The sequence below is a fragment of the Columba livia genome, chromosome 4 (assembly GCF_036013475.1).
Source record: "Columba livia isolate bColLiv1 breed racing homer chromosome 4, bColLiv1.pat.W.v2, whole genome shotgun sequence".
Taxonomy (NCBI): Eukaryota; Metazoa; Chordata; class Aves; order Columbiformes; family Columbidae; genus Columba; species Columba livia.
The window spans coordinates 78,002,187-78,027,777 of record NC_088605.1 but is presented as its reverse complement, the minus strand read 5'-3'; the positions used below and the strand labels follow the sequence as shown (position 1 = coordinate 78,027,777).

The window sequence follows — 25,591 nt, the reverse complement described above, 5'->3', positions numbered from 1 at the left end:
ACAGAAGGAGAGGGCTGGTCAGGGCTGGTCGGGGCTGGTCATCGCTGGTCGGGGCTGGTCAGGGCTGGTCATGGCTGGTCGGGGCTGGTCAGGGCTGGTCATGGCTGGTCGGGGCTGGTCATGGCTGGTCGGGGCTGGTCAGAGCAGGTCATGGCTGGTCAGGGCTGGTCATGGCTGGTCGGGGCTGGTCATGGCTGGTCATCACTGGTTGGGGCTGGTCAGTGCACCCCCCAGCAGAACACCCCTCCAAAACCACACAGAAAGGTAATGGCCACAACACATGAGTTTTCATGCTCTCCTACTTTCCAGCACTATGCTGTGTGGGCGATTTGCCGCGGGCTGGGTGTCAGGGCTGAGGGACGCTGAACACAGACACCCGCACCCATGGGAAAATCCGCCTTGGAACAAGGGCTTTTTTTGTGCTGCTCAGAGCAATTGGCTTCCAGTGTCTCGCACACAACAGCCGACGCCTCCGTCTTTAGGCACTTGTTTTAAACGGGAGTTTGCGTTTCGCTGAACCGGCTCCTGTGTCCTGTCCCGCACCGCCGGCCCCCAGCGAGGCCCAGGGAGCACTTTCTACTCTAACTCCAATTCATGGGGTTTTGCCCCCTGTGGATAATTTCCTATGCATAAAACGACAAAGGAAATGCTTAATTAAATTTAATTGAAGAGTAGAGCAGCAGCCTGGCTGAGCAGTTTTGCACGACAGAAGATGGCTCCTCAGTATTTAAAACTGATTTCATAATCTAAATTTGATTTTTCTTTTTTTAAGTATACGAATGAGACAGAAATATAGGCTATTGATCTCTTTAAAAATTTCATTCACATAATGGAAAGTTTTTTCGTTTATTAAAAATATCACATTTTTGAGACTAGAAACAGTAAAGTGCATGAAAAGTTTAAAATATAAATTCAAGAAAATCTTATAGCAGCAAAAAAGCAGAATAAAGAAAAACTTAAAAACACAGACACAACCTTTTCCTATCACTGCGGATCACTGTGCCGCCTTCTTTTTTAGCATTAAGCAGCCAACCACTTTCAGAAAATCGCGTTAGGTGTAATGCCCCTCGAGGCGCGAGGCTTGAACTGGCCACCTGGAGCGTCAAGAGACTAAGCATTTCCAACGCATCCAAGAGCGTTAACAGCTGGGAATGAACCAGCAGCTTCTCGGTCCAACCCTGACCAACAACAGAGAAACGGGATTAAAAGATGTGCGGTGGCTGTTTGGCAACCAGGGCCTGGAGGAACAACCCGGGGAACGGGCCCGGCCGCCGCTCTCTGTCCCGGGACAGACGCGCGGGACAGACAGACGGGGACGTCTCCTGGACCCTACGCTGCATCCCCAGTTTCCCACCTGTGCGCCTGAACTTTGCAGAAGGGAACCCGGGATGGCTTTGCACCCTCTGGATTCACGGGAACACTTGCAGTGGGCTCACACCCGGTGGAATTTCCTCCCGTTTTAAAGCCTGCTCCCGGGCTGTGGCCGAGGCAGCTCCGTGTCCAGAGCCCCTGCGGATCTCACCCGGAAAGCACCGAGTTCTTCCAAGCTCTGGCCAAGACCAGCAGCACGCAGCTACCGCTCACCGGGAAACGGCCCCGGACACCACCTGACACCCGCAGAACTCAGACCTCGCCCTCTCCTGCAGATCTCAAGCCATCTTTGGTTTTCTAACGTCATTTGGGTGAGGGGCAGGGCCACACTGCTCCCCATTCATGGGCAGGTATTAAGTGCTTTGCTAATGTGCAAAATTTATTTTGGATGCAGAGTTCAGCCTCCGTTTTTAGGTTCAAACAGTGTTTCTAATATTCCTCCTACAAAACAAGCATTTCTATTTTTGTTTTGGTTTTTTTCCCTCTCCTAACAGGCTGGCTCGTTTTGCTACGCTCCGGAACAAAAGCATTACCTTTCAATATGGTAACAGACAAGTTTTTAATCTCATTTGTCCATTCAGAAGTGCAGCTTCCTACCGAAAAAAAACAAAGAGCTTGCCAGATAAAAAAACAATTAAATTAAAAACCTGGAAAAGGAATAATATTTTGGTTCCAGCCCTAGTGCCAAATGATACCGATCTGCACCAAAATGTGCAAAAATCTCCTATCAAACACAGAAGGAAAGGAGCCTGAAGAAGCAGCTGAAGGTTGGCCATACTTCACTCCGCTAGATCTGATTTACAATGTACAGGTCCATACGCACAGGTCCGTGCCCTCCCCGGGGCCGGGGGCTCCACTACCTCCTGCTGGGCAAGTGGACGCCGTTGACAAGAGGCAGGAGCGGAGGGTGCAGTTCGAGCTGTGTTAACAGTGAGAAGTGGTCGGAGGGGATGTGGGGGTGCGGACACCCCGTGATGTTGTTGTCAACCAGCCACTGAGGGTCCAAAGGCCCCAGGACACCGAGCACGTTCATGTGGGTGTTGGAATAGAAAATGTAGTCAATCACACCCTGGGGAGAAAGAGAAACAAGGAGCGTCAGAACAAACCCGGGCTTCTGGCCGCCTCAGCTCCACCGGCCGCGGGCTGAGGTTCGCGGGAAGAGGCACCAGCGCCACAATTAAGGTAAGAAAACGCGCGCGGCGTTTCGCGTTCCGAGCGCCGCGTCCATTCGCGTTAAGTCACCGGCCAGAGGCAGGTCAGAAGCTTAAAAAACGGCCGGGAAATCAAAGGATTTTTTGTGCGGTAGCAAAAACATCCAGCGAGCGTAGGAAGTGGTGATGAAGCGCTTACAGGAACAGAGGTGAGAAAATTCAGACAGCGCCCTGGGAGACCAGGTCAGCGTCTGCCACGTCAGAAAAAACCGCTGCTTACTTTGAAATCAAAAGTGTAATTGGTGTAAGGCATCAGGTTGTTTTCGTAGGCGCTCTTGAGCTGGAAGCCGTGTGTAATTCTTCCTTCGGAAGCCCCGTTCTTCCCGTTGCCGCTGAAGTTCATCAGACACTCGTTGTAACGCAGCTCCTTGAAGTCCTTGTGGTTGTCGGCTACTATGCCGTTGCTTAAGTATTCCACTACACCTGTTTGCAAAGGAAAGGGTCAGGGGATTGCTTTAAAACACAACAATTGGGGGATTTTGGTCCTTGGAGCTAAAAACCAAACTACCAATAAGACACCCCAGGAAACTGCACAAGAGTTTTCTATCTCGGGGGAATTCCACCCAGCGCTGCCTCGTCCGCGCCCCAGCCGTCAATGCTTTTCAGCCAGTGAGCAGAGGCTCCCCAGTGGTTTTGACACCATTTTTTGAGGATTACAGTAAAATCACAGGACACAAACTGTAGCACGTATGTGCTAGAGCAGCAACTTCCCTACACCTACCTGATATTGCAGTATGGAACGCTGTAATTACTAAAGCGGGCCCATTTCCTTAGCAAGTTTTCATGTTACATCACAAACTCATGTCTTTTCTACTTTTTATCGCAGCTCAAGGCATGGGTATTTATTGAACCACTTACTTAAGATCTGTTTGTGGGGTTTTTTACATCTTTGTAGGTGCAAACAAAAAGGCAGCCAGCTCCACCGGAGGACTTGCGTTCTCTTCGGTCGGATATAGAAAGATTAAGAAGAAAGCTTTCACGCATACTGACGCGGGGAAGCGCAAACTGCCTCGTCCAGAAGAAAAGAGGACTCAACCCTCCCAACAAGGTAAGTTAAAAATGAAGCCGCAGTCGGTCTTACCTGAATCGGGCAATGAGTTGAGATCGGCACACAGCACCAGAGGGATGGAATGAGGATCCGCGGTCGGGCTCCCAGGCCGGCTGGAGGCTTTCTCAAGGATGTTTTTCAGTTCCGAGACAAACATCATGGTCTGAACGAGTTTCACGTCTGAGTATTCGGGGTCCCAGTGCATGTGGGCATTGGCCACAAGGAGCAGCTGTTTGTCCACATGAAGCAGTTTCATACCTGGATTAAAAAATACGTTTTTATCAGTGAAAGGCTGACTGTCTGAATACAGCGGGTTCCCCCTTATTAACACCCGGGATGTAGCTACTGCTGCTGGAAAGCAGTACAGCTGATTTTCCTATTTATCTGAGAAACAGTACTGTGAAAGATGGGGCACAAAGTCACAGGCTGCTTCCTCCAGTCCCGGAATTCCGACGTGCTGCCCCTTTGAAGGGTGCACTGGAAACGAGCCATCCAAAAACCAGGCGGGCAGACAGAGCAGGGTGGCAATTGGAAGCATCTTGAAATTGGGTACTGCATCTGATCACGCGTAATGAGAACGTGACAGTCACTCAATCAGGCGGCATCAAAAGATACCTGATAACCTCATGCTTCCACAGCAACACGTTAGCGCTGTCATGTAATTGCTGAGGGAGGATGGAAGAATTCATTTGAGGGGGAAAGAAGAGAGTTGAAAATAGAGGTTGAACATCATGGACAACTATTGGTCAGAGCACGTGTGTGCAGACACACTGACCTTGGAATAGCTTCATTTCTCAAGCCAAATTTAACAGAAGCATGGACAAAAGCTTGAGAGGAGAAAGCTGAATATTGTACATCTGGCCACGAGTGCAACCAGACCAGGAAATCACGTCACCTGTGTCCTGTCTGAGCCACCGCTGGGCTGTTATTTCTCCAATTAGCACAGCGAACAGCGTCCGCCCATCTGAGCGACCTGGCGACCATCACCCACGGCAATAACGTTCCAGAGAGCCGCATGAGCTAAGGAATAACCGGAATAATCGGCGAGAGCAGCGCAGCCTTACTCACTTGCACCAAACAATTCTTTGTGCACCTCCAGCACCACGGCGACGCCGATGTTGTCCTTGGTCATCACGCGGTTCAGCATGGCCTCCGAGCCTTCCGAGTTGGCCATGGCCACCTGGTTGAACTCCACCGTGTGCTTCTGCACCAGCGAGAACCTGTGTCGACACAGAGAGCGGCGCGTCAGCCCGTGCCGTGCACGCCTGAGAAGACGCGGCTGGTACCTGCGCTCCAGCCTCCTGTGCCCCAGCAGAGAGCCTGAAGGAGAAGGGGAGGCACATTTGGCTTGGTTTGTAAAGCAAAAACAGTTCTGAGAACTATTCCCCGGTCAGGGTACAGCCCTTGCTCTGGGAGACGAGATACCTGGGGTTTAGGAAACATTGATTTGTTTCAGTGTAGTGCTCAGAGAAACACTGAGAGCAACGCCCAGAGGCTATCACACCTCCTCAGGAGCGTTCCAGGCAAAAGCAGGATGGGATGGTAATTAAAGGCTTGCCTTTTACTTTGGGCAAATCATTATTAAAAATCAGCTTCTCTCAAACCACCAGCTACCACTACCAGTTTTGTGAAACGGGTTTTTCATTCCTTTCCAGCTTTAGGATGCTCAAAAAAAAGCCTTGCTTTAGGACAAACTGGAGCCTACCCATTGAAAGGGTCTTTTTGTTTCTGTGTTCTTAGAAAATAATTCAAAAGTATTATTAGTTTTCTGGTTTTTACCTGCGAGAGCCACATTGTAACAACTAGTTCCTACATACCCTTGTTGGTATTAAGGTTTGAAAAAAGCCAGTTATTTGTTTTCAGACTTTCTCTATTCAAACCCAATCGAGTCGGTTTCATGCACGATCTGAAAGGTGTGTTTGTGCTTCTGGAAGCAGCGAGCACTCCGAAAGGGAGCTGAGGCTCCGCCAAACTCCCATTCTAATTACTGGCAATTGGTCGGCGGGAGCATTCAGAGGGACCCCGGGTGCGGTGCAGGCCGGGGCAGCCCCGCGAGCAGCTCCCACCGCTGACAAGCGCCTCTCCTCCCTTCCCAATACTCGGACACTTTCAGTGTAGCACAGCGGTCTGGATCAGGTATTCAATACCGTCACGCTGCGATTCACAAAAGCAGATAACATCCTGCTGTCCTCGGCAGCAACACGTCTTTTAATACGTGAAGGTTAAGCCCAGCTTACCGATCTTTAATCTTAGAGCGGCAAAACTTTTGTCGAGCAAGGCAAAGGTTTGCGGAGAAGGTGAGTTATTTATTAGATCAGCCAAAAAACGGCACACAGAAAGCATGTAAGTTTTCAGCAGTATCTGTCCCGAAGCTTCCACGTTTCTGCCAAGGCTGCTTTGTTGGCAGACTGAAGGCAATGGAGGGGCTCTGCTGCAGACGGAGCAGCACGGGGGAAGGGAGGATCCTCCTCTGGAGTGACCTCTATCTCACGTTCCGCAGCAGAGCACTTTGCTCAGCACGCACCCTCAGGTGCCGCCGGGCCTAAATCAAGCGGGTTTTAAGGTATTTTTAAAAAGCTGTTTCTGCCCCTTACTTTTCGGTTTTGAAGAATATTGCACAGCCGTCCACATGCTTCCTCTCCTGCTCAGACATGATTTTGGCACGTGACTTTGGAGAAAAGAACCCGTCGTATCCTCGTTCTTTCAAGGCTGGCAGAAAAAGGGTGAAGTATTGCTCTGTTTCCACTTCCTGCAATTGAACACAAACACTTTGGGCGAACAAAGTCAAGCGAACCCTTCCCCCCGCTGCAGGGCAACCTGTGCCTGCCTTGGCTTGCGGGCAGCAAACGAAAAACTGCTTTTTGCACAAATCAGGTTGCTTTTGGAAACAGATCTGCATTCCTCGATAGCCCCGAGTCCTCCCCAGAATGGCAAGTGTATTTTGAGCAGATTACACCTGGTATTCGTGACATCTGAACGCAGATGCCATCCCAGGTTAAAACTTCCGAGAGGTCGATCGATACCCAGCAGTAATTAATGTTTAACCTGGAGAGCTCTTTATTACCAGGGGCTCTGGCTGTTCTGTACTGATGCATTTTCTTTGTAGTGACATTCGGTGTCTGAGAGGTTGATCTCTGGAGGTTTTCAGACCGAGGTAACTGTTCTGTTCTTGTGTGAGATTCTTACATACCCAAAGCTGATCAGTTTAAATGCAGAAGTGTTCAACTGTTCCAAACATCAGCAAGAAATTGCTAACGACAGAGCAGGATGCACATACGGGAGATAATCAATGTTTAACTTGGAATGTGCGAGTCCCCTTGTTTTCCAACGACAGTGTTTTTGAGACTAACTCCTGAACCAAGCAGGAATGGCCTAGGAACAGTGGTACTCGGGGACACGGCGCTTTGCGCTGGCTCCTCCGGCAGTGGACCCCCCGCAGCCAGAGGGAGAACACTTAGGACGCTTACCTGAGGGAGAAAGCCCCCAGATCTTCCAGTGCCAATCACCTACTAATTTAGCTAATTTTATCTCCGTTACTTTGTTTCATTTCATAAACCGCAAGCCAAGACGTGAACAAGGAGCTGTGCGCACAGCTTGTATTGGTAAACCCCCAAATTTCTCATCAAGCAGGTAAATACAGTGTTTTCAAGGGAGCAATTCATTCCAGAGGTGGAAGTTAATATTTTCTAATGGAAAAGACAGTTATTTTCCGTTTACCTGGAGGCTGATGATATCCGCGTCACAGTTGACGATTTCTTCCATGATTCCCTTCTTCCTGTACTCCCAGTTGAGCGCCCAGGACGGGCAGTAGCCGTAGAGCTGCCGGGTGGCGTATTTATCGCACAGGACGTTGTAGCACATCACTGTGAACGAAGCTGGGAGGAAAGGAGGAAAGGGCAAGGTAAGCTCTGAGTGTAACAAATGCTGATCTATTCAAGCCAAGATATTCAATCTTACACGGTGTGTTCTGGAGAAAGAAGGGAGGTTTTACCACAAGGCTGCCCCACAGCTGTATTGTTTACACTCATAGCCAAAGAAGCTTTCTGCTGTTCAGTTGTTTCAATTTTGCAATAAAACCCAAATGGCTTAGTACAGTTTGGACCGTGAAACAGCCCACAGCCGCTGGCTTAACGCAATGCTCTCCAAGAACCACCGACTTCTGTTTCTGCTCAGCAAGTTCGATTGAAAAGTAAAACCCAAGTCTGTAAAGCTCCAGTGAGATACTGATTTGTAAGGGACTTGGAGAAATGCAGAACTCAGATGCTCACCGGCCATCGGGCACTTCCCGTGCCTTCCTATTTTTTTCTACTTTGTTGTTCTTTAATGTATTAAAAAAAAAAAGTGACAGATTATCTTAACCACAATGTTATTCTTGCCGGTTATTAATCTGATCTCTGCAATACCAATATTAGCAGTTTTCTTTATCCGAGCTCAGGGATGCTTTCTGAGGGCCGGTTCTGCATGTGCAGGGGAAGAGCTCTTGCACTTCACCAAAAGCAGCAAGAGAGGGCACGGAACTGCCCCTGGGTACCAGGCACTTGGCGCCTTCACTGGTCCCACCGTCAGCCTGTGCGTGGACAGGGCACTTGTATGCGCTTATTTTACAGCTCTTATTCCTGATTTTAATTTTCTTTTAAAAAAAGCTCTTTTGCTTGAGCATCAGCAGCTGGAACAGTTATGACAAAGCCTAGCGTGAAAAAGAGATGACCAGCATCCTAATACCTAAGTTATAAAAACATATATTTACAGCATAGCTGTTTGTTGAGTGTTTTATTACAAATGAACACACATTGCTGTTTTCAGTCTGATCCAGGTCAGGCAAAAGATTTCTGTGAAAATAACGCCAAAGAAAAGTTTTTCAGTGGATCATGCTGTGAATACAGGAACAAGAAGCACAGGTTTACCTGAGGGCAGAATTTGGTCTCGTTCTTTTAAAGTAATCCATGGCCTCGGAGGCAGCTGCTCTGGATGAACTAAAAAACAATTAAAGCAGGAATTAATTCAGGGTTTATCATCGTAAGTTACAGTTTCTAAGTCAAACTGATAACAGGATAATAACGTTTTCTTCCAAGCTTTGCAACCCCAACTCCTCAAGTCTTGTTATGCTCCCGGGGAAGCAAAAATCATTTGAACGCCATAACCAGTAGCTTTAGCAAGAGCAAATCTGTCAGTTGTATGAATCATGATTATTTTTGTCTCTTGGTTTCAAACCTAGAGGAACCACCGAAATACTCATGCACTTCGACTATAATGCTGAGGAAGAAGAGGTAACTCCGGTGGTGGTTGGGACACCCTGCAGTGCCCTTCTCCGAGAGCCTGGCCCTGCGTCCGTGCTTCTGCGACGTCCGGACATCGAGCTGCCGAACGGCAAGCTCAGCCATGGAACCACGGCGCGGGATTTAAGTCAGGTACCGCATATTCTCATTCACTTGGGTGTTTCTAGATCTCAGTTTGACATTCTGCTTGCGTTCGCGTTCTCATTTCTAGTGGAAAGTATCAAAATGGCTCCAGCAAGGAAGGCTTGGCACTTTGTTGGTAACCGCAGGGTTTCAAACGGATCAATGGGAACAACTGGTTGCAAGATGGGAAAAGCTCAGATAATATACGTCAACCTCTCCCACTGCGCGCAAGCGTGTGTTTTGTGTGTACAGCTGGAACCGCCTGACAAAAACGCGAAGGCGGTTAGAAAATACCCTCCCCTCCGCGGCCCAGAGTCTTGTTTCAGCAGACAATACAGTCAGAACCGCCTGCTCTGAACCGCCGGTGTCAATGAGAGGTGTGGGGCTGTCACCTGCGAGATTGTCAAGCATGTAGTTCAGTAGCTTTCGAGTTCCGTCCGGGTCCTGGTAGAGGCTGAGAATATCTTGTGATAAAGGATTGCCTGCCAAGAGCAGAAAACAACAACCTGGGTGAGTAGCTGCCTTTCTTCGGGCTTCCCAACAGCAGCACATCTCCCCGAATGAGAACAGACAAGCTGACCCAAAAGATATTCAGGTTGCTTAACCTGGAACTGTGGCATAGCACAGTAACAGATGCTATGAAAGAGCCAGCACATGGAGCCTTTCATCTTTGACTCACCTCAGTTAGTACATATAACGGGTTAAAGCGTTTCTTTACCTATCTACAGATTGGAAATAGGTTCTTAAAGAAGTTACATAGCTTTTTATAAGGAAATGCTGAGGTAACACCCAAAGGTTTTGAGCCCAACGCCCTCAGTAACCCGAGGACTCCTGGGAATAGTGAACTGTGAAAACTCACCTTTCAGACCGAGGGTTTGGAGCTGGAAGAGCCGTCCAAGTTCATAAGGCAAAACCCGTAAGAGATTGTTATTTAAAAGCAATTCCCTGCAGCAAAGGCAAAAACACTTTGGATGAGTGTCGCTTCAGAGGAAAACTCCTGAAGCACTACACGCTGCTCATCTTCAAAGATAGCACTTCCTACCCTGAATTTTCTGTATTATGGAAAGATAGGCCAATCTGCCCATTTCAAAGCATGACTGAAACACTTTCCTTAGGAAAAAAACAAACAAAAACCACAACCAAACAAAAAAAACCCCAAACCACAAAATTAAATGTCGGGGGACTTTAAACAGCAGACCACCACCAAGACTCAGAGACTTTGCTTATAGACTTGTATCTGCAGAGATCAGAAAAGAAGGGAAATAAACCCAGAACTAACTATTAGAACTGACCCTTTGCACCAGTCTTGAATTTTCGCAATTCATTTAAAGACAAGAACGGAAAGCAAGACAAAAGTCTTGGTCCCAGTCCCAGAATGCAGATTTGTCCGAAGTTCAGCAGAATCATTTCTCCCACCTGAGAGATACCATGTTTCCTAGTTCTGCTGGTAAACTTCGGAGCTTGTTGGATGACAGATCCAGGTAAACCAGATGATGCAGCTTGGCAATATCAGGCGGAATGCGAGTGAGATTATTGTCATTGAGGTGCAGAGCGGTCAAGTGCGTCAGTGACCAAAGGGACGTGCTTAAGCTCCGCACCCTGCCTGGAAAAGAAAAGCAAAGAACCAACTCTTCAGTCAGGTTCGCACTCCCAAACCGTTAGATACAAACTGGGGGGATGTCCGAATATGGGACTTCCAGTGGGAAAACCCCATCACTTCACTGGAACGCTCAGTGACTTCTGTAGAACGTCCTTTCATGGATCTTCTCTACGAGCAGACTTTAAATAATTATCTGGCCCTCCCAGTTAAAAGGACAGAGCCAGGCAGATGTACTACCCAGAAACTCCCGTCCAGCCTGAGCTGGTGTTGGAAATCAACTGGGCTGAACAGCAGCCAGCCAAGCCCAAAGGCAATCTTGTAGATCAGTCCACCCTCCTCCCGCACCTTAGAAAACCCATTTTCACTGCAGGATCCCTCACCTGAAAGTACCTGGTGCGATTCTGGGGCACCGACCTCTGTGCCGAACCACAACTCAAAACCAAATGGACTCACCCGAGATCTCTAACTCAGCCCAGTGCGACTTCTTCCCGTTGGCCACCTCTTCTGCGGACATGATGGTGTAAATTCTGCGCGGATCCGGAGGATCATATTTTTCCTTTGGCATCCCTGTTAGTCTGAAAGATCATCACAACCGTCACCACCTGCCGCTCCACAACATTTCTTCGTTTCCAGCCCGCCAGGTCGGTGCCTTCCCCAGGGACACTCTGCAAACACTCATGCCCTGCAGCTTATGCATGATAAATACATGAATAAACAAAATAATAACTGGAAGCGCATTTCTTCCCACAAAGGTGGGTTTCTGCAGCCACCCGCAGTGCTACCTTGTGCTGCCCCACAGCAGACTTGCTGGATTTCCCTGTTTATCCCCCAGACTGAGGCATAACCTGTGGCATCGTTATTTGCTGTGTGCAGAACCTGCGGCCGAGGTGACAGCGTTTTGCTCCTTCCTGGCTCACACAGGTTGCTCCTGTAGGGAGCCAAAGAATGAAGGGAAAGCTCTTCTTTTTGCTTTTACAGCAACATATCAAGTCCCACTTTTTGCACTCTGCTTAAATGAGATTAGAAATTGCACAGATCCAAAGCAGCTGGCCTGCAGGACGCATCTTTTCCCCCCGTACGTACAACTCTACCACAACCGCTGCAATCACTGTGAAGCTCTCCAAACAATTCCGGCTCGTTTGGTTTGTAAAACGACAAGTCAGAAAACGGTGAGGAATTTGAGGAAACTAGTTCAGGGTTTGGGTTTGTTTCCAGCTAAGCCACCTAAACAAGGACCACACGTCCCCTTTACAAGCTTCTGGTGCTGCGAAGGGTCTCGGTCACAGGTCTGGGGCTTCGTTCCCCAAGGAGATGCCGTTCACGCGGAATTAAGTCTCCGGGTTGCAAGCGCAGGGCAGATATGAGTCCCACGCCTAATTATAGCCAGCTTCTATTTACAGGTGAAGTCACCCGGCCACAAAAGCTACAGGGTAAGAGGATTCTGCGCTGCTCAGCTCAGGGCAATGAATGAAAAGAGATTTGTAGAAATGCGTGATTAGAACCAAAAACCTTCAATCCTCGTTTCAGAATGCAGAAACTGAGAACAGTACTTCTCGAAACAAGCAGAGGTACGGGCTGCGCTTCGGCTGCGCTAAACCCGGCAGAAGCTGGGGGTGTTGGCTGTCAACGACACGCACGTGCCGAAGCCGGGAGCAGCCCCGGCCCCACGAACGGGCTCTTCACGGAAAATGAGATTCCATTACCTGGCAATAATTATTTCAGCCACAAGGTACACTGCAGATTCAAAGGGGGAAGGGTCAAGGCTGGGTGGTGAAAATCAAGCGGAATACCAACGAAGGGTTAAGGGTTTGGAGCAGAAGGGAACTTTTTGGGTCTTTAAGTCTTTGCCATCAAACATCTGAACTGACCCAGGATGGGTCTTTGTTTTGCTTTTTAATGTGCCGTGTCCTGGAACAATCCATACTTGTACCACATCTGGACCTAGGACATCGCAGATGTTGCTGTCAGCAGCTGGGTGAGTGAAATCCTTACCGGCTCTTGGCATTTTTGTTTTCTGCAGCATGGTATCACAGCAATTCCAGACTCGGGCAGACGTAAATCCCCGTTTCTGCACGCTGCCGCTGCTCCCTGCCCTGCGCACAGCAAAAAGCTTTGGTCGCAGTCGCTTCCTACGGGCTCCTCGAGGTGCGCTTCCAGCTCCAAAAGCAAGGCAGGAATCCGCTGTATTTCTGCTCGCCGACCCACCGCCAGCAGGCGCAGCCGAGGAGCGGCTCGGGCAGGCTCAGCCCAGCCGGGGATCCTCGCGGCCGCACGCGGCCCGACTCAGCGCCCTGCAGCGGCCGCGGTCACCTCCGGCTGCTGAGCATCCCGAAACCAGAGCGGGCCTGTCCATCCCCGGCAGCGCCGCCCCCGTCATCGGGGCAGGACTTGGACCAGCACCCAGGGCCTGGTGACGAAGGTTTGGAAACCGCGGTGGTTTTGAGTCACCCCACACTCATCCCTAGGCTGCCCAGGGGCCAGGAGATGAGCACTGAGCGGGTGACACCATTAAAAAGCTTTGGGATTGCAGTTTCCTCCTTGACAGGGCACTCGAATCAAATTATGGTGAAATATCGCTGGTTATGGGAAGCGCTCTGCCAATTTGAAGCCATTTGCGGCAATCAGAGGCCCTCCAATGAAACGAGGCCTGCACTGCGACTCAAGCAGCACGTGCATTTTTTAGCTATTAGTCACTTCAATATTATTTTGAAACAGTAGTGAGTCAAACGAGCATCAGTGTCATTTCCACAGTTACAGAAGAGGGAAAACAAACCTAAATCAACTATTTTTTTATTTTCCTGCGTAACAGCAACATTGAGCAAGACTTGAAAGCCACCACATGTACGTTTTTGAAGCTAAACCGCATTCTGCTCGGGTTCCCAACTCCTATCGTTCCCGTCTGCTCCTCCGCTTGTCCTGGAACTGAACCAACATCCCCAAACCCCAGCCTATCTTTGCTCTGTCTCCAGGGAGCTCCACCGGGTTCCCTGAGCCCGTTAACCCAAAATCAGACGCCGTTAGTGATGTTATGAGAACAGCGCAGGAGGACACGGCCGGGGAGCCGAGGGAGCGCTGATTCCAGTCGGTTTGAGCTGCTGTGGAGTCGCACCTGCGGTTTAAGCCAGGCTTTGCCTAAAATTCCCCTAACAGAGGTGTGACATGAGCAGAGTAAGCGCACTCAGTTTCTTTGCTTTTCAAGTGGGACCGAAAAAGAATTCTTGCCCTCTTGTCTTCCAAAGCCTTCCCTTGGAAAACTTCTAAAGCTATTAAGACTTGCTCTCTGCTATAAATCCAGCCAGGTAAACTTAAACCAGCACGACCCTGATATTGTGTAAATCAAAGAAAATCTGAATCTGAGAAGAGCACGGCGTTAGTGAGAACAAATATTTAAGCTCTGAACAAACTTCTAAATCTGGGGGCTCCTAACAATAATGTCTCACTTACGTGTTAACTCTGTCCCTGTAAATCCACCCTGGAAAGCCAGAATATTTGGCTGAGCGGGGTGGCTCAGCTGGGCCCAGGTGACCCCGAGCAGCTCAGGCTCAGCTGGGTATAAAAGGGGCTGCGGGAGGTTATTTGGTTTCTAAGGGTTTAAATGGTGGGTCTCTGGCTGTTTTTTTGCAGGTTTTTTTATACATTGTTGTTTTTTCTGGCTTTTGTGTACAGGATGCACTGGTTCTCAATTAAAGCCAAAAAAGCCCTAATGTACCAGTACCGAACATGTGAGGGGCATCGAAGAAGAAAGTTTTGAGCCTTGGGACTGCGCCGCAGGCTTTTACTCTGCCTTCTCGGAGCAGCAAACACTCCTAAACCAGGTAATGACAGAGACAGCACCGGTTTTCTGTACTGAACTAGCATGTTGTTCGGTGTTACAGGTGTGCAGAACGTGGGATAGGGAGGACATAGCCAGCAGCATGAACTATCAACGTTTTAATTAAACTGCCCTCACTGCTACATGATAAATATGAGATGTGGAAAATAATTCTACAAAGCCAGCTCTACAAGTAACTTCCCCAGCCTGTCCTTGCAGCCATCACCAGGCAGATGTCCCCGAAGGGCCTGAGCGGAGCCGCTGCTGCCTGCGCGAGGGGACAGGCGGCAAAGGAAGCACAGGCGCAAAGGCTTAACAGGCGGCACCTCCGGAGCGATGCTGGGGGGCTGGGAAGCTGTAAGCTCCAGGGTGTGACTGCTCAGAGGCACGTCTGTGCTGAGAAGAAGGGAACAGACGTACAGCACCGCCCCTGCCTGGCAGTCTTACGTTTTCATGGTCAATGGCAACCCAGAGCCATCCACCGGGTTTGGAACGAGGTCACGCAGGCAGCAGGCATCTTCACAAGTGACTGCGGCTTGGGAGAGCAGCACTGCTGCTTGTTAAGGCTGGGTGACAATGTGGGGAGCATCGCGGTCCTCACCAGATGGGTGGCAGCTCTGCGAGGACACGGACGCGGGACTCCGGCCGGGCAACCTGTCCAAAGCGCCCTCCGGCCAGCGACCCGGAGCGTGCGGAAAGGGGCCTGTCAGCAGCAGCACGGCAACAACGCCATGGAGTCTGGCCAAACCTCGCTCTGCTTTTTGTGCCATGTGGGACGCAGATTAGGCCGCGGAAGTTTCACAGAAAACCCTCGCTTTGCTCATCGTGCGAGAGGTGCGGCGGTTCCCAAGGCCCCGCTAGACGCTGACGTACCCAGGGACTGAAACCACAGTCGCTGTTGGGTGGAATGCACAGCTTTCTGCGTTTTCAGAGCAGAACTGCCTCTGGCCAGCACACCCCGAGGGAACCAGCTCACACGGAGCTGTGCAGCTCCCGTAAGGTTAGAAAAGCCCGGATACGCGACGGGCTGCAGCACCATCCAGCACGCACGTCCTGCGAGGCTCCTCGCCTGTCTGGACGTGCAGCACAGGCCTGGGCACCGGGACATGCAAGTTACAGGGTGAGGGGGCAATAGTGAAACACAAGAGGCGGCCGAGAACCTGCAGCTGATGGTGGGATCCAGGGGACTTCACGTTATCACGTCAACAAAGACCGTAACAGCCCGGAGGAGCATGGAAAAGCTGGAAAAGCCACAGAAGCAAATCCTGGAGGAAATAATAATAAAAAAAGGCAGCAAAAGCCATGGGGAGGAGTGGGAAGGGAGGGAATGAGCTGTATTCTAATAATTTTAGAGCCAACTGGCACTCACTTGATGGAAATGCTAATTGCCCTACTGACATACACCCACGAGTTATTTCCCTCTGTTCCCTCGTCTCCTCTAAATTAAGCACAGAGTCTTTTCTTAAATCACAGGTAACATCCAGGTTTCCACCCTTCCTTTTCCTCTATATCATGCCCCCATTTAAAAGAACAGCTCAAGTGTTTACGGCGTGGAAATACCACATAGCATTACACGGTAGCTGTGTCTGGGGTGTGGTTTATTAGTTTGGTTTTTTAATTTCTGTACTTAACACTTCAGTCCTTGCGTGGAAAGAAGGGTTTCTGCTCTGTTCGAACGGGTCTGGCGCCTCCCCTTGGGTACGTGACCCCTCTTGAGCGCCTGCATCAAGTCAGTAACTCCTGCCGCTCTCTGCAGATGCGTTTTATACTTATTGCTTTCAAAGGAGCTCTTAGGGGCTGCTTTATGTGCAAACACAGGGAAGGGATCTCCTCAAAAGCAAAGCTCTGCTTAACAGAAATGCAGACAAGGGATCTATTATAGAGCACAAAGAGTTTCACCAGCCAGCCTGTAAACAAATCTAATGGGAAGCATGCAGAGGGACGTTTGCACTGATACCTTTATTGACACCAGCAGTTCACAGCAATGACCCATTTGCGACGCTGCCCCACCGCCTGGAGCGCGCCGGTGTGTTAAGAGATACAGGCTTAAAGGATTAAGAACGGGGCTCGCCAGGAGCCTGCGGAAGGAGCGGGTGTCAGCACAAAACCCCTCCTGGGCGCAGCTTAAAGCAGGAGGTGCTCCCAGTACCGGTCTGATGGCGGCAGGAACCAGGGCGACCAAAACCGCCCAGCACCAAGGAGGAGCGCGCCCCGAGCGCCGTGGGGCGCCAGCGCCAAGCCCGGCCCCGCGGGAAGGGGCTGCTCCCAGCCGGCAGCCTCGGCTCGCGCCTCGGTTCATTCAGCCGCTCGCTTAGAAACGCCAAACACCCTGCTCGGGTCGCCTGAGCCAACACCTCGGTTCATTCAGCTCCTCGGAATCAATAACTGGAGCCAACTCAGCCATCGACCTGTTTTCTTTGAGCAGAACTACACCGGAATTATTAATTCACGCGCACCGCTGCAGCGATCTTCTCCAGGAACATTCCTTCCCCTCTTTAAAATACAATTTGAATCCTCAATAACCTTTCATCCTTCAAAGAAAAGCTTGTGCCAGGAGAAAAGAACAAATGAGATTATTTCCGTGGCTATGGAGTTATCTTACCCGTTAAGTGGTAGGCTGCCAACACCTTAAGAAAATACGCAAAGCCCAGCAGCACTGGGGCTATTTGTGCTGTAAGACAGAAAAATAATGGCCTGGTTATCGCTCACAATCTGCTCTTTGCAGCAATAATTAACAACAGGGAAATTTGCCACCATAAAATCTACTCGAAACAGCTTTAAAGTGACAAGGCCTGCCCTGTTCAGCTACAGGTACATCTGGATGAGTCAAAGCTCAAGATTCCCAAAGAAAGGAGAGGAAACAGCACACACCACTAGTGGAAAGGGTTTTGCAATCGCTGGCACAACACCTGAGCTTTTCTACATTACAGCCCAGTTTCAACAGGCCACTAGTGCTCAAATCCAGGCTTGTATGCTCAGAAGAGAAAGAAAAGGGATCTCTCTAAAATAAAGCCGTTTATAAGAACAAACCTCTTTGTTCATTGGGTATGTTTAAATGTACTTTAGTTCCTTAACCAAAGATGTAAAAAAGCTTGCCAGGTTGCCAGAGCAGAGCATATTATTTGGGTACCAAGAGTTAGTTCAGCTTCTTCTGTATTCGGTTGTCCATATCTTTGCTGTGCACGTTTACATCACGCTTAACTTCCCAAATTAGGTTTAGTTTTAAAATCAATATTGATGACTGATACTCTTCTAACTGTGTTTCAGCAGGGTAGAAAATAAGACACTACACCAACACTATCCCAATGAAATCTCCGCGGGGACCAGGACATTCCTGTCCAACAAAACAAGGAGATGTGGGTATGGGGAGGTTAATTGCCCAGGAGCATTCCTGCCATCTGACCGCAGTGTTCAGGAATGCTGCAGCATTGTTGACAGCTTGAGCTTTGAAGACACATAATTTTCTAAGTAGCAAATACTTTGGGTTATACTCAGCCCCCACATGCACGGCCGGGTTGGTTTTGTTCCACCTGCTGCAGCCGTGAATTCAGAATCGAATGGTCCCAGCTTCACATGCACGAGGACCTTTGTCACTACAGCAGGCAGAGAAACATCTTGCAGTTCATCACGGCACTATTCGCTGAGTGGTCTGCAAGTCAAGCCATACACCAAGAAATACCAAAGAATGAAACGGATATCCTAAGGTCCCAGGCTGACTCCAACTTGGCTACGTAAATGTGCAAAAGGCTGTAAACCCTTGTAACCCCAGGCATTTCAAAGAGATCTGAGTACTGTAGAAAAAGTCCCATTCACATGTCTCAATACTTCATATACGTGCTTCTCTCATTGACTCAAAAGATGCCTGATTTCTCTGATGGGGTCCACTCCTTCACAACCTTTTGCTTTACAGGAGAAAGAAGAGGATCGTATCGTTGGTACAAAACTGTGCCTGGAGATTGAGCTGCTCCCAGTGGCAAAACAAATTTGGCTGAAGGAAAAAGGTGAGTGAAGGGCCATCTGACACGAGCTCAGCTCCCCCGGCGCTTCTGCCCGCGTTCTGCTACAGGAGAAGTCCGGCCCCGCTTTCCTTTTGCTTTCTGAACTTCCCAAAACAAAAAGGGCTCAGAGGAAAGGCGTTCACAAGTGGAAACTTCTGCTGGGTGGGTAATTCATCCTGTGCGAGCACTCCCCCGCTTCCAGGGCTGCTTGTAAATTCATCTGACAGGGTAAATATACATTGGATTTTAAGGTACAGAGGAAGCAGTAACCAGTTTTCTGGTGCTGCTTTCAGCACTGCCCCAGTTGGCCTTTTCCTGCCAGGAGCCGCAAGTCTAAGAAAATGCCAAGGAGAGGGTTTTGTTTCACCTGGAGAGCACAGTTTTGGGAACTATTCTGCTTCTGTGTCCCTTGCAAACGGGTTTGCAGCTCCGTCCCTGCAGCAGCAGCCGTGCCACGGGCACCGGGCGGCACATACCAAACGTGCTCCGACACGAAGCGAGGGAACCAAACCCTCCGAAAAGCCGGGAACCTGGCGGCTCCGCTGCGCTGGTACCCGCTCCCATGGGCGCCTCTCCGGGGCTGAACGGTGACAACTCTCACGCTCTCCTTGACTTCAGCTCTTCTCCAGTGCTCTCGATGAGGAGCGCAAAGGATATTCTCCACGTGTCAAGGCTGACTCGAGATAAAATGTATTTATCTGAGGGAGATACACCCGCCTTGTGCCATCAAGACACCTATTAACTTCACGCAACTATAACACAAGGTACGTGGGGCAATCAAGCCGGAGTTGTAGTTTGTGTTCCCCTTCCCAACGCAGCCTCCGGGGCTCACACGCGGGTGCAGAATTCGGGAGCGCTGCCTCCAGTAGTTTCGCAGCCATAAAAATTCCTGCTGCTCCTGGGTGAGGGCTCAATAGGTTTTTCTTTATGCTTCATTTAGGGCGACAAATAATCTTGATTGACATCAGCCGGGCCGATAAGCGCTCTGAAGGATTAGTCGGTTCCTATCCGTAAACAGTCAAAGATTTACCAACCCTCAAGCTGCAAAGGCAGGGGAACAAAAAAACCCAAACCCAACGCTAAAAACCCCTCTGAAGATCCATCACCACATGGACTGAAAAAATATACGGCCCCCCCGAGGGTTGTTATCTTTAGCCCTCGATAACAGGTACTGATCGTTGCTGTCAGCAAGACGGACGCTTTGGGGTGACAAATCGAACCGTGCAGGAGTCCCCATGGAGCTGCTGCTGTTGGCACCCCGAGATCCCTGTTTTGACAGCAGCGACAGGCAAGGCGCAGCTCGCTGCTGGCAGCCGGGCCGTGAGGACATCCCCTCCTCCGGCCCTGTGCTCTCTGCTCCGCTCCAAGGGAAGAGTTTCACCCTCCCCAACCTCTGTAGTTCTGACAAAAAAAGAAGCATTTAATTTCCCTCCTGCTAGTGCAGACGGTCTGAGCACCTTTGTTAACACAACTGCCTTGTAAATCTGTGAAATCTGCCCGTGGAGAACATATACACCGTGTTAACTTCATAAAAATGTGCTTCTATAGCGCAGGCTCTGCAGAGGCGAGTCCTACAGCCCTTTTAATTTCACTTTGTGTATCCCTCTCAGGTGAAACACACAGTTCCTTCCCAGGCAAGCAGAATGTGATGGACGTTAAACCATTTCGGCATAAAGAGCTGCAATGCCGTGCGATCGTAAAGCGCTGTTAATCATTTACACCAGGAAGCGGCACAGCGAGGGCGGCACGCAGCCCCGTCCGTGCCGCGGGTCCAGGCGCGGGCTACGGGCTCCAGCCCGGCAGCGGAACGGGGCCCCGCTCCTCGGCCCCGCGTACCGCCCTGTGCCGCTTCTACATCTGCGCGTCCACGGACCGCCCGTGAGACGTACCCGCAACTGTTTGTACCTGCTGCTGCTTAATCTTGGAGCGTTCTCGTCAGCACTGCTTTGACGTCTCCCCTTGAAAAGCTTGTTTCCTGTAGGACACCATATAAAGCAGTTGTACCTTATATAAGGTAGCTCTGCCTGCCTTTAATCATATTTTCAATGACCACCTCTCGAACCTTAGAAGGAAAGTTTTATGGTAGTGTTTTAACACTGTTAAATCACTTGTTGATCCCGTAGAGAGATGCACAAGCCACTGCAAAGGTTCTTCTTCTAAGCAGGACTCCAGAGCAACTTTCCTGGAAGGATTTCCCTCTAATCCTCTGCTTTTCTTCTCCAGAATGATTTCAGTTTAAGGGTTTTTGTTTTCAACAGTGATCTAAGAGAGTTGTCTACCAAATAACAGAAACCAAATCAGGTGCAGTATTTTGCCATTACAAATAACAGAAACCAAATCAGGTGCAGTATTTTGCCCATAGCCCTTTTGTGAATTTACCAAATGAAGGCAGTCAGCGTGCTGGCTGCACACTCCCCTCGGGTCCGAGATGGACCCCAAGGCCTTCTGAAAGGGCCACAAACAGCTGCAGTAAATCCCGGACACGGTGAGCGGCTTTGCCACCTCCTGCAGGACACTCCAGGGTTTGCTCTGCCCCTCTGCGCGGTCTGGTCTGTTTGCTCCAGGAGGGGGTGTCTCGTGGTGGGAGGCGCTCGGCGACCTTTGCTGGTGCGGACCAGAGGTGCACAAGCCTCTGAGGATGGGCAAGGAGAGCAAGAGAGCTCCAGAAACGTTGTCACCAGCTAAAGATGCCGATGAAGAAACATCCTAAGACAGTCCTGGCTTTTGTCTTTATGGGTAAGAGGTAGAAGCTGTGCAGGTAGATCCCCGAAACCCGGCTTGCTTCCCCAGCCGTGCGAACGTAGCCAAACACAGACAGTCAGTGTGTTTTAGGGCCATTTATACCTTTACGGCTCTAACATATATGCTCGAGACAGGAGAAATGCTTTGTTAAACGGAAGAAAGCGAGTAACGAGCAGCCAAGCCTCGATGACGGGCTGTTATTAATGTTATTTAATGACAGGCTGTCATTAAAGGAACCACAGAATTTGGGGAAAAAAGAAGCAAATAGCACAAGAGGCTTAGCATGTAATGCTTTTAAGTAGTAAATCCACAGCAAATCCTCTTCAATCTAAATATGCCTAAGACATATTTTAACTTCTTCAAAGTTTTCTCGAGAGCCACCCTGTGCTCCCAAACAACTGAGCAGCACCATTACAAGCGCTGTCTCGGTATTCTGCAAATCAGGTTACAGCTCACGGGCCCTCTGGCATCCCAAAAGCTCTTTCCAGTAAATAATAAGCAAGCCATTTATTCATATTTATCTCCCCTTTCAAACTCAAGTAACCCAAAAGTGTCCAGCAGATCAGAGCTGATCTAGGCAGTCTCATTTCTTGCAGTCAAAGCAAGTTGCCTCTAAAATAATGTGCCCTACTGATGCATGATTTTAGCACTGAAAACCAGAATGCCCTCAGAACCATTTTAATAAGAAAAAGACAGCAGCTGCTGCGATGTACCTAAATGTAAGTGTTTCTTTGCAGTGTTTTAGATATAAATTAAATACTCACCCTAGTGTGGAATTTAATTAACTTTTCTCCAGTGGTGCCTTTTGATTGTATTACCAGAGTCCACGCACACCTTGGGATCACTTTCTGCCTTACTTCTTGTAAGACTGGGGTGAATGCTAAATATTCCTGTGCTTGGCCGCGTGAAAACGAGAAACCACCGCAGTCTGAGCGGAGGAAAAACAACACTCCAGCTTATCCCCCGAAAGGGAAGTTTTATAAACGCCTTTGGACAGAAAGAAGTAGCAGCCACAACATCACTTACTTCCACAAGAGAATCCCCACCGCAAAAGCGACCGAGCTTGTGGGAGGAGAACCCCCCGCAGAAAGTACAGCCGACCTGCCGTCCCTTCCGAGCCGGGGGGATGAACGTCTGACCCGCTACATCCCCGGCAGCAGCGCCACCCGCGTCGGGGCAAAACACGCTCGGAAACGCAAACAAGCCCTATCAGTGGCAGCGCACTTGTGCAGATACGCGCAGCTCCGGGCGGGCGTCTGCTGGCACAGCTCTGCGGGTCACGGGTCACGCTTTGTCCCCGCGCCGCAGACACAGCTGTGCCGGCACAAGTTCGCCGTGCAGACCCGGTGGGAAACTGCGCGGTGGCTACAATGAAATCTGCCAAGTTTGGCGTTTTCCGTCACGGCTGCCAAACGTAACGTTTTCTTACGGTCTGATGACGGGTGGGCTTGACTCCTGCGCTGCTCAGGCGCTGGGATATCGGCTTCTGAGGGCGGAAGAAACCTGGACTCGGCCAGCACCTACTTTATCTTTCCACTGAATACACAAAGTAACTTAGAAATGGCCCCTGTAGGAAGAAAAGACAAACCGGAACAAACTAAACTCTGCTGTACCGCCCTCACTTTTAACGGTGAGAAGAGAACAAAACTGAAAGTGTTCAACGGGATTTGTTTAGCAGACAGCAAAGCACTGCAAAATCCCCACCACTCGGTTAAACCGAGCAGGCAAACTGTTAACGGGGCTTTCGTCATCTTCAATCATCTTTGAAGGCAGCGGGCAAGGAGATTTTTACGCCTGAGTTGACGCTCAAGCGTTAAGTTCTGTTCGGATGGATTGACACGACACCGCGGGCTGTGGTTACGGTGCTGCCTGTTGTTATTTACAGAGCAGCAAGATGTCACAAGCGCTCGCTGCCGACCTGCTCCGGAGCACAGCTACCAAATAAAGCCCCAACCAAGCCCCGCCACCCTCCGGGGGGAACACAAAGCTCCAGGCAAGCGCCTGCGAAGCCGCTCGCCTTCGTTCAATAACGGTGAACGGGTCTGAAGCGCGGGGCTGTGCACACGAGCGGCCGCGCACCGGCAGCCCGGCACGCAGCACAAGGCAAAGCCCCGAGCCGAGCCTGCCTTTGCTCGCGGTGAGGCACTGCCAGCACGTGGCCGTGCCCGAAGCGGGCTGCGCTTCAGCACTGCACCTTTCACCGGCGCTGCCTGTGGTGACGGGGAGAAGGCAGAAATAAAATCACGTCTTTAAAGGCTATGCTTCGCTTTAGTCCATGCTTTCTGCGCCTCCAAACTAGGACACGGCTTCTAGGAAATCCCTGAGGTTTGTCACGGGGAAGGCTTTGTTGTTAGAAATAATGTTTGGGGTTTATTTTAATTAAAAAAATAAAACCACATACCAAGGCAAAACATCTTGAAGGAATGTTGGAGGATAAGAATAGGCACTTTATCCTCGCTTTTGTTATCAGCCGTGTGTACACGCACCAGCACAACCCGAGTGAGTTCGGATCGGGGTGTTCGGCATGCACGCGAGGTTCGGGCTGCAGGGAGCGCGGCTGTGCCGGGCCGGGCAGCGGGGGCACAGGGAGGGCCGGCACAGGTACACACTCAAATTCACCAAAACCCGCCACTTAAACCAGGCCACCGAAAGTTCTTATCAGCAGGGCAGCTCCCGAGCAGCTCTAACTCCCAAAAGCAAACACGCACCCCAAGCCAAAGTTCCAAAAAATGGCCAGATAAAGGCTACTTGCCTCGGGATTTCAGAAGGTCAGATCAAACTCGGCGTGGCCGCCAAAGTGCAGACATCGACCGAGCCCTTCGAGAGCACGCAAGTTTTAAAAGCCAGCCCCGAAACTCTCAAAACACTCAGCGCTTAGGTGCGCTATTTCCTGGGCGAGCACGGAGCTCGAGGGCTGGCGTTCACCGCAGGTGACATCCCCGCCGTGCCCCCGCCCGCGCTGCTGCGGCCCCGCCATGAGCCGGCGAGACCGCGGCACCCCACAGCCCCGGCGCCCCAGGAGGGGCCGTGTGGCCGGGCGGAGCTGCGGCCGAGCCCCGCGGTCACCCCCGGGTTCGCGGGGAGCCCCGCACCCCGAAAGCCGCCGGGGGCGCGGGGGGCGGCTGCAGCGCCGCCGCGGCCCAAGCGGCCGCGATCCCCGGGGATCCGGAGAGGCCCGAGCTGCCCGCGGCTCCGTGCGGCCCGGCTGCTGGCCACGGTGCTGCGGGGCCCGACATGGCGGCGGGGCCGCGTCCCGCCTCCCCCTTCCCGCACGGCAGGCCCGGCGGGCCGCGCCGCTCACCTGCATCCGTCGCGGCGGGGCGGCGGGGGGCCCGGGGCGGCGTGGCGGCGGCGGGGCGGCGGGCAGCAACGGCATGCAGGCGGGCGGCCCGCCGGGACGGGACCGCGGGCCGGGAGCAGCGGGAGGAGCGGGAGGAGGGAGGAAGGAGGCGGGAGCGGGAGGAGGGAGGCGGCGGAGGCGCGGGGAGGACCCGGAGGGGCGGGCAGCGGCGGGGCCGGGTCACCGCTCAGCCCGTGTCTCCGCTCAGTGCCACCGCTCACAGTGTCACCGGCCCCCGCTGGCACCGCTCACACGCGTGTTGCCGCTCACACTCGTGGCACCGCTCACACTCGTGTTGCCGCTCACCCCCTGTCACTGCTCACACGCGTGTCACCGATTCCCCAGTGTCACCGCTCACAGTGTCACCACTCACAGTGTCACCGACCCCCAGTGTCACCGCTCACACTCGTGTTGCTGCTCACCCCCTGTCACTGCTCACAGTGTCACCGCTCACACTCGTGTCACCGATTCCCCAGTGTCACTGCTCACAGTGTCACCGCTCACACTCGTGTCACCGCTGTCATCACCCGCCCCGGGCACGGAACGACCCCCCAGCGGCGCCGGGGGGGCAGCGACAGGTCTCTGAAGTGCCTGGAGATGGGAAGACGCCCCGTTTTTACTCCATGATTTTGTCGTGGGCGGCCAGGAGCCCCTGTGGAGGCGACTGTGGTGTCCCGGGGGACATGGCCTGGGTTCCTGGGTTTGGGGGAGAATCCTGGGACCTCTTACCCCCCAGTTTTGGGGCCGATGCGGAGAGCAGGGGCTGCTTGTCCCTGGGGCTGGGAGGGAAACGGCTGCAGGGTCCGCGCGGGTTTGGGGGTGCTGGTGTCTCCTCTTCACATTCATCCTCCACGGGAAGCACCCCCTTTTCTGCCAAACCTTCTGCTGATAGCAGTAACTAACATTTTAAGGGTTAACTAACCACACTATCAGCACCCAAACTTCAGTCCTTGGACCCGTGGGAGGTGGGGGATGATCTGGGCAAGCAGAGCAAGGAAACTTCAAGCATTAAGTCCGATTTCTTTTGTCAGCCACACCGAAGCATCTTCGGTGTCTGTTTCCACGTTGGTT

The 25,591-nt window shown here is 51.2% G+C and overlaps 1 protein-coding gene across 5 annotated transcripts; it reads right to left on the bottom strand.

Moving 5' to 3' along the window:
- Positions 1-832: 832 nt before the first annotated feature.
- Positions 833-24,616, bottom strand: CNOT6L (CCR4-NOT transcription complex subunit 6 like). 5 transcript variants are annotated; one of them, XM_065062528.1, is made up of 12 exons: positions 24,482-24,616; positions 11,083-11,204; positions 10,446-10,632; positions 9,889-9,974; positions 9,422-9,511; positions 8,535-8,603; positions 7,348-7,505; positions 6,225-6,379; positions 4,699-4,850; positions 3,664-3,888; positions 2,803-3,005; positions 833-2,440 (listed from the first exon to the last, which is right to left on the bottom strand). In XM_065062528.1, the coding sequence occupies exons 2-12, from the start codon at positions 11,192-11,194 to the stop codon at positions 2,228-2,230; spliced, it is 1,650 nt and encodes a 549-aa protein (XP_064918600.1). In that variant the 5' UTR covers positions 11,195-11,204; positions 24,482-24,616; the 3' UTR covers positions 833-2,227. The 5 variants fall into 5 exon arrangements, with proteins under 5 accessions (XP_064918600.1, XP_064918601.1, XP_064918603.1 ...); XM_065062529.1 differs by lacking the exon at positions 24,482-24,616 and adding an exon at positions 23,933-23,992; XM_065062531.1 differs by lacking the exon at positions 24,482-24,616 and adding an exon at positions 22,610-22,631.
- Between the last annotated feature and the right edge of the window lie 975 nt (positions 24,617-25,591).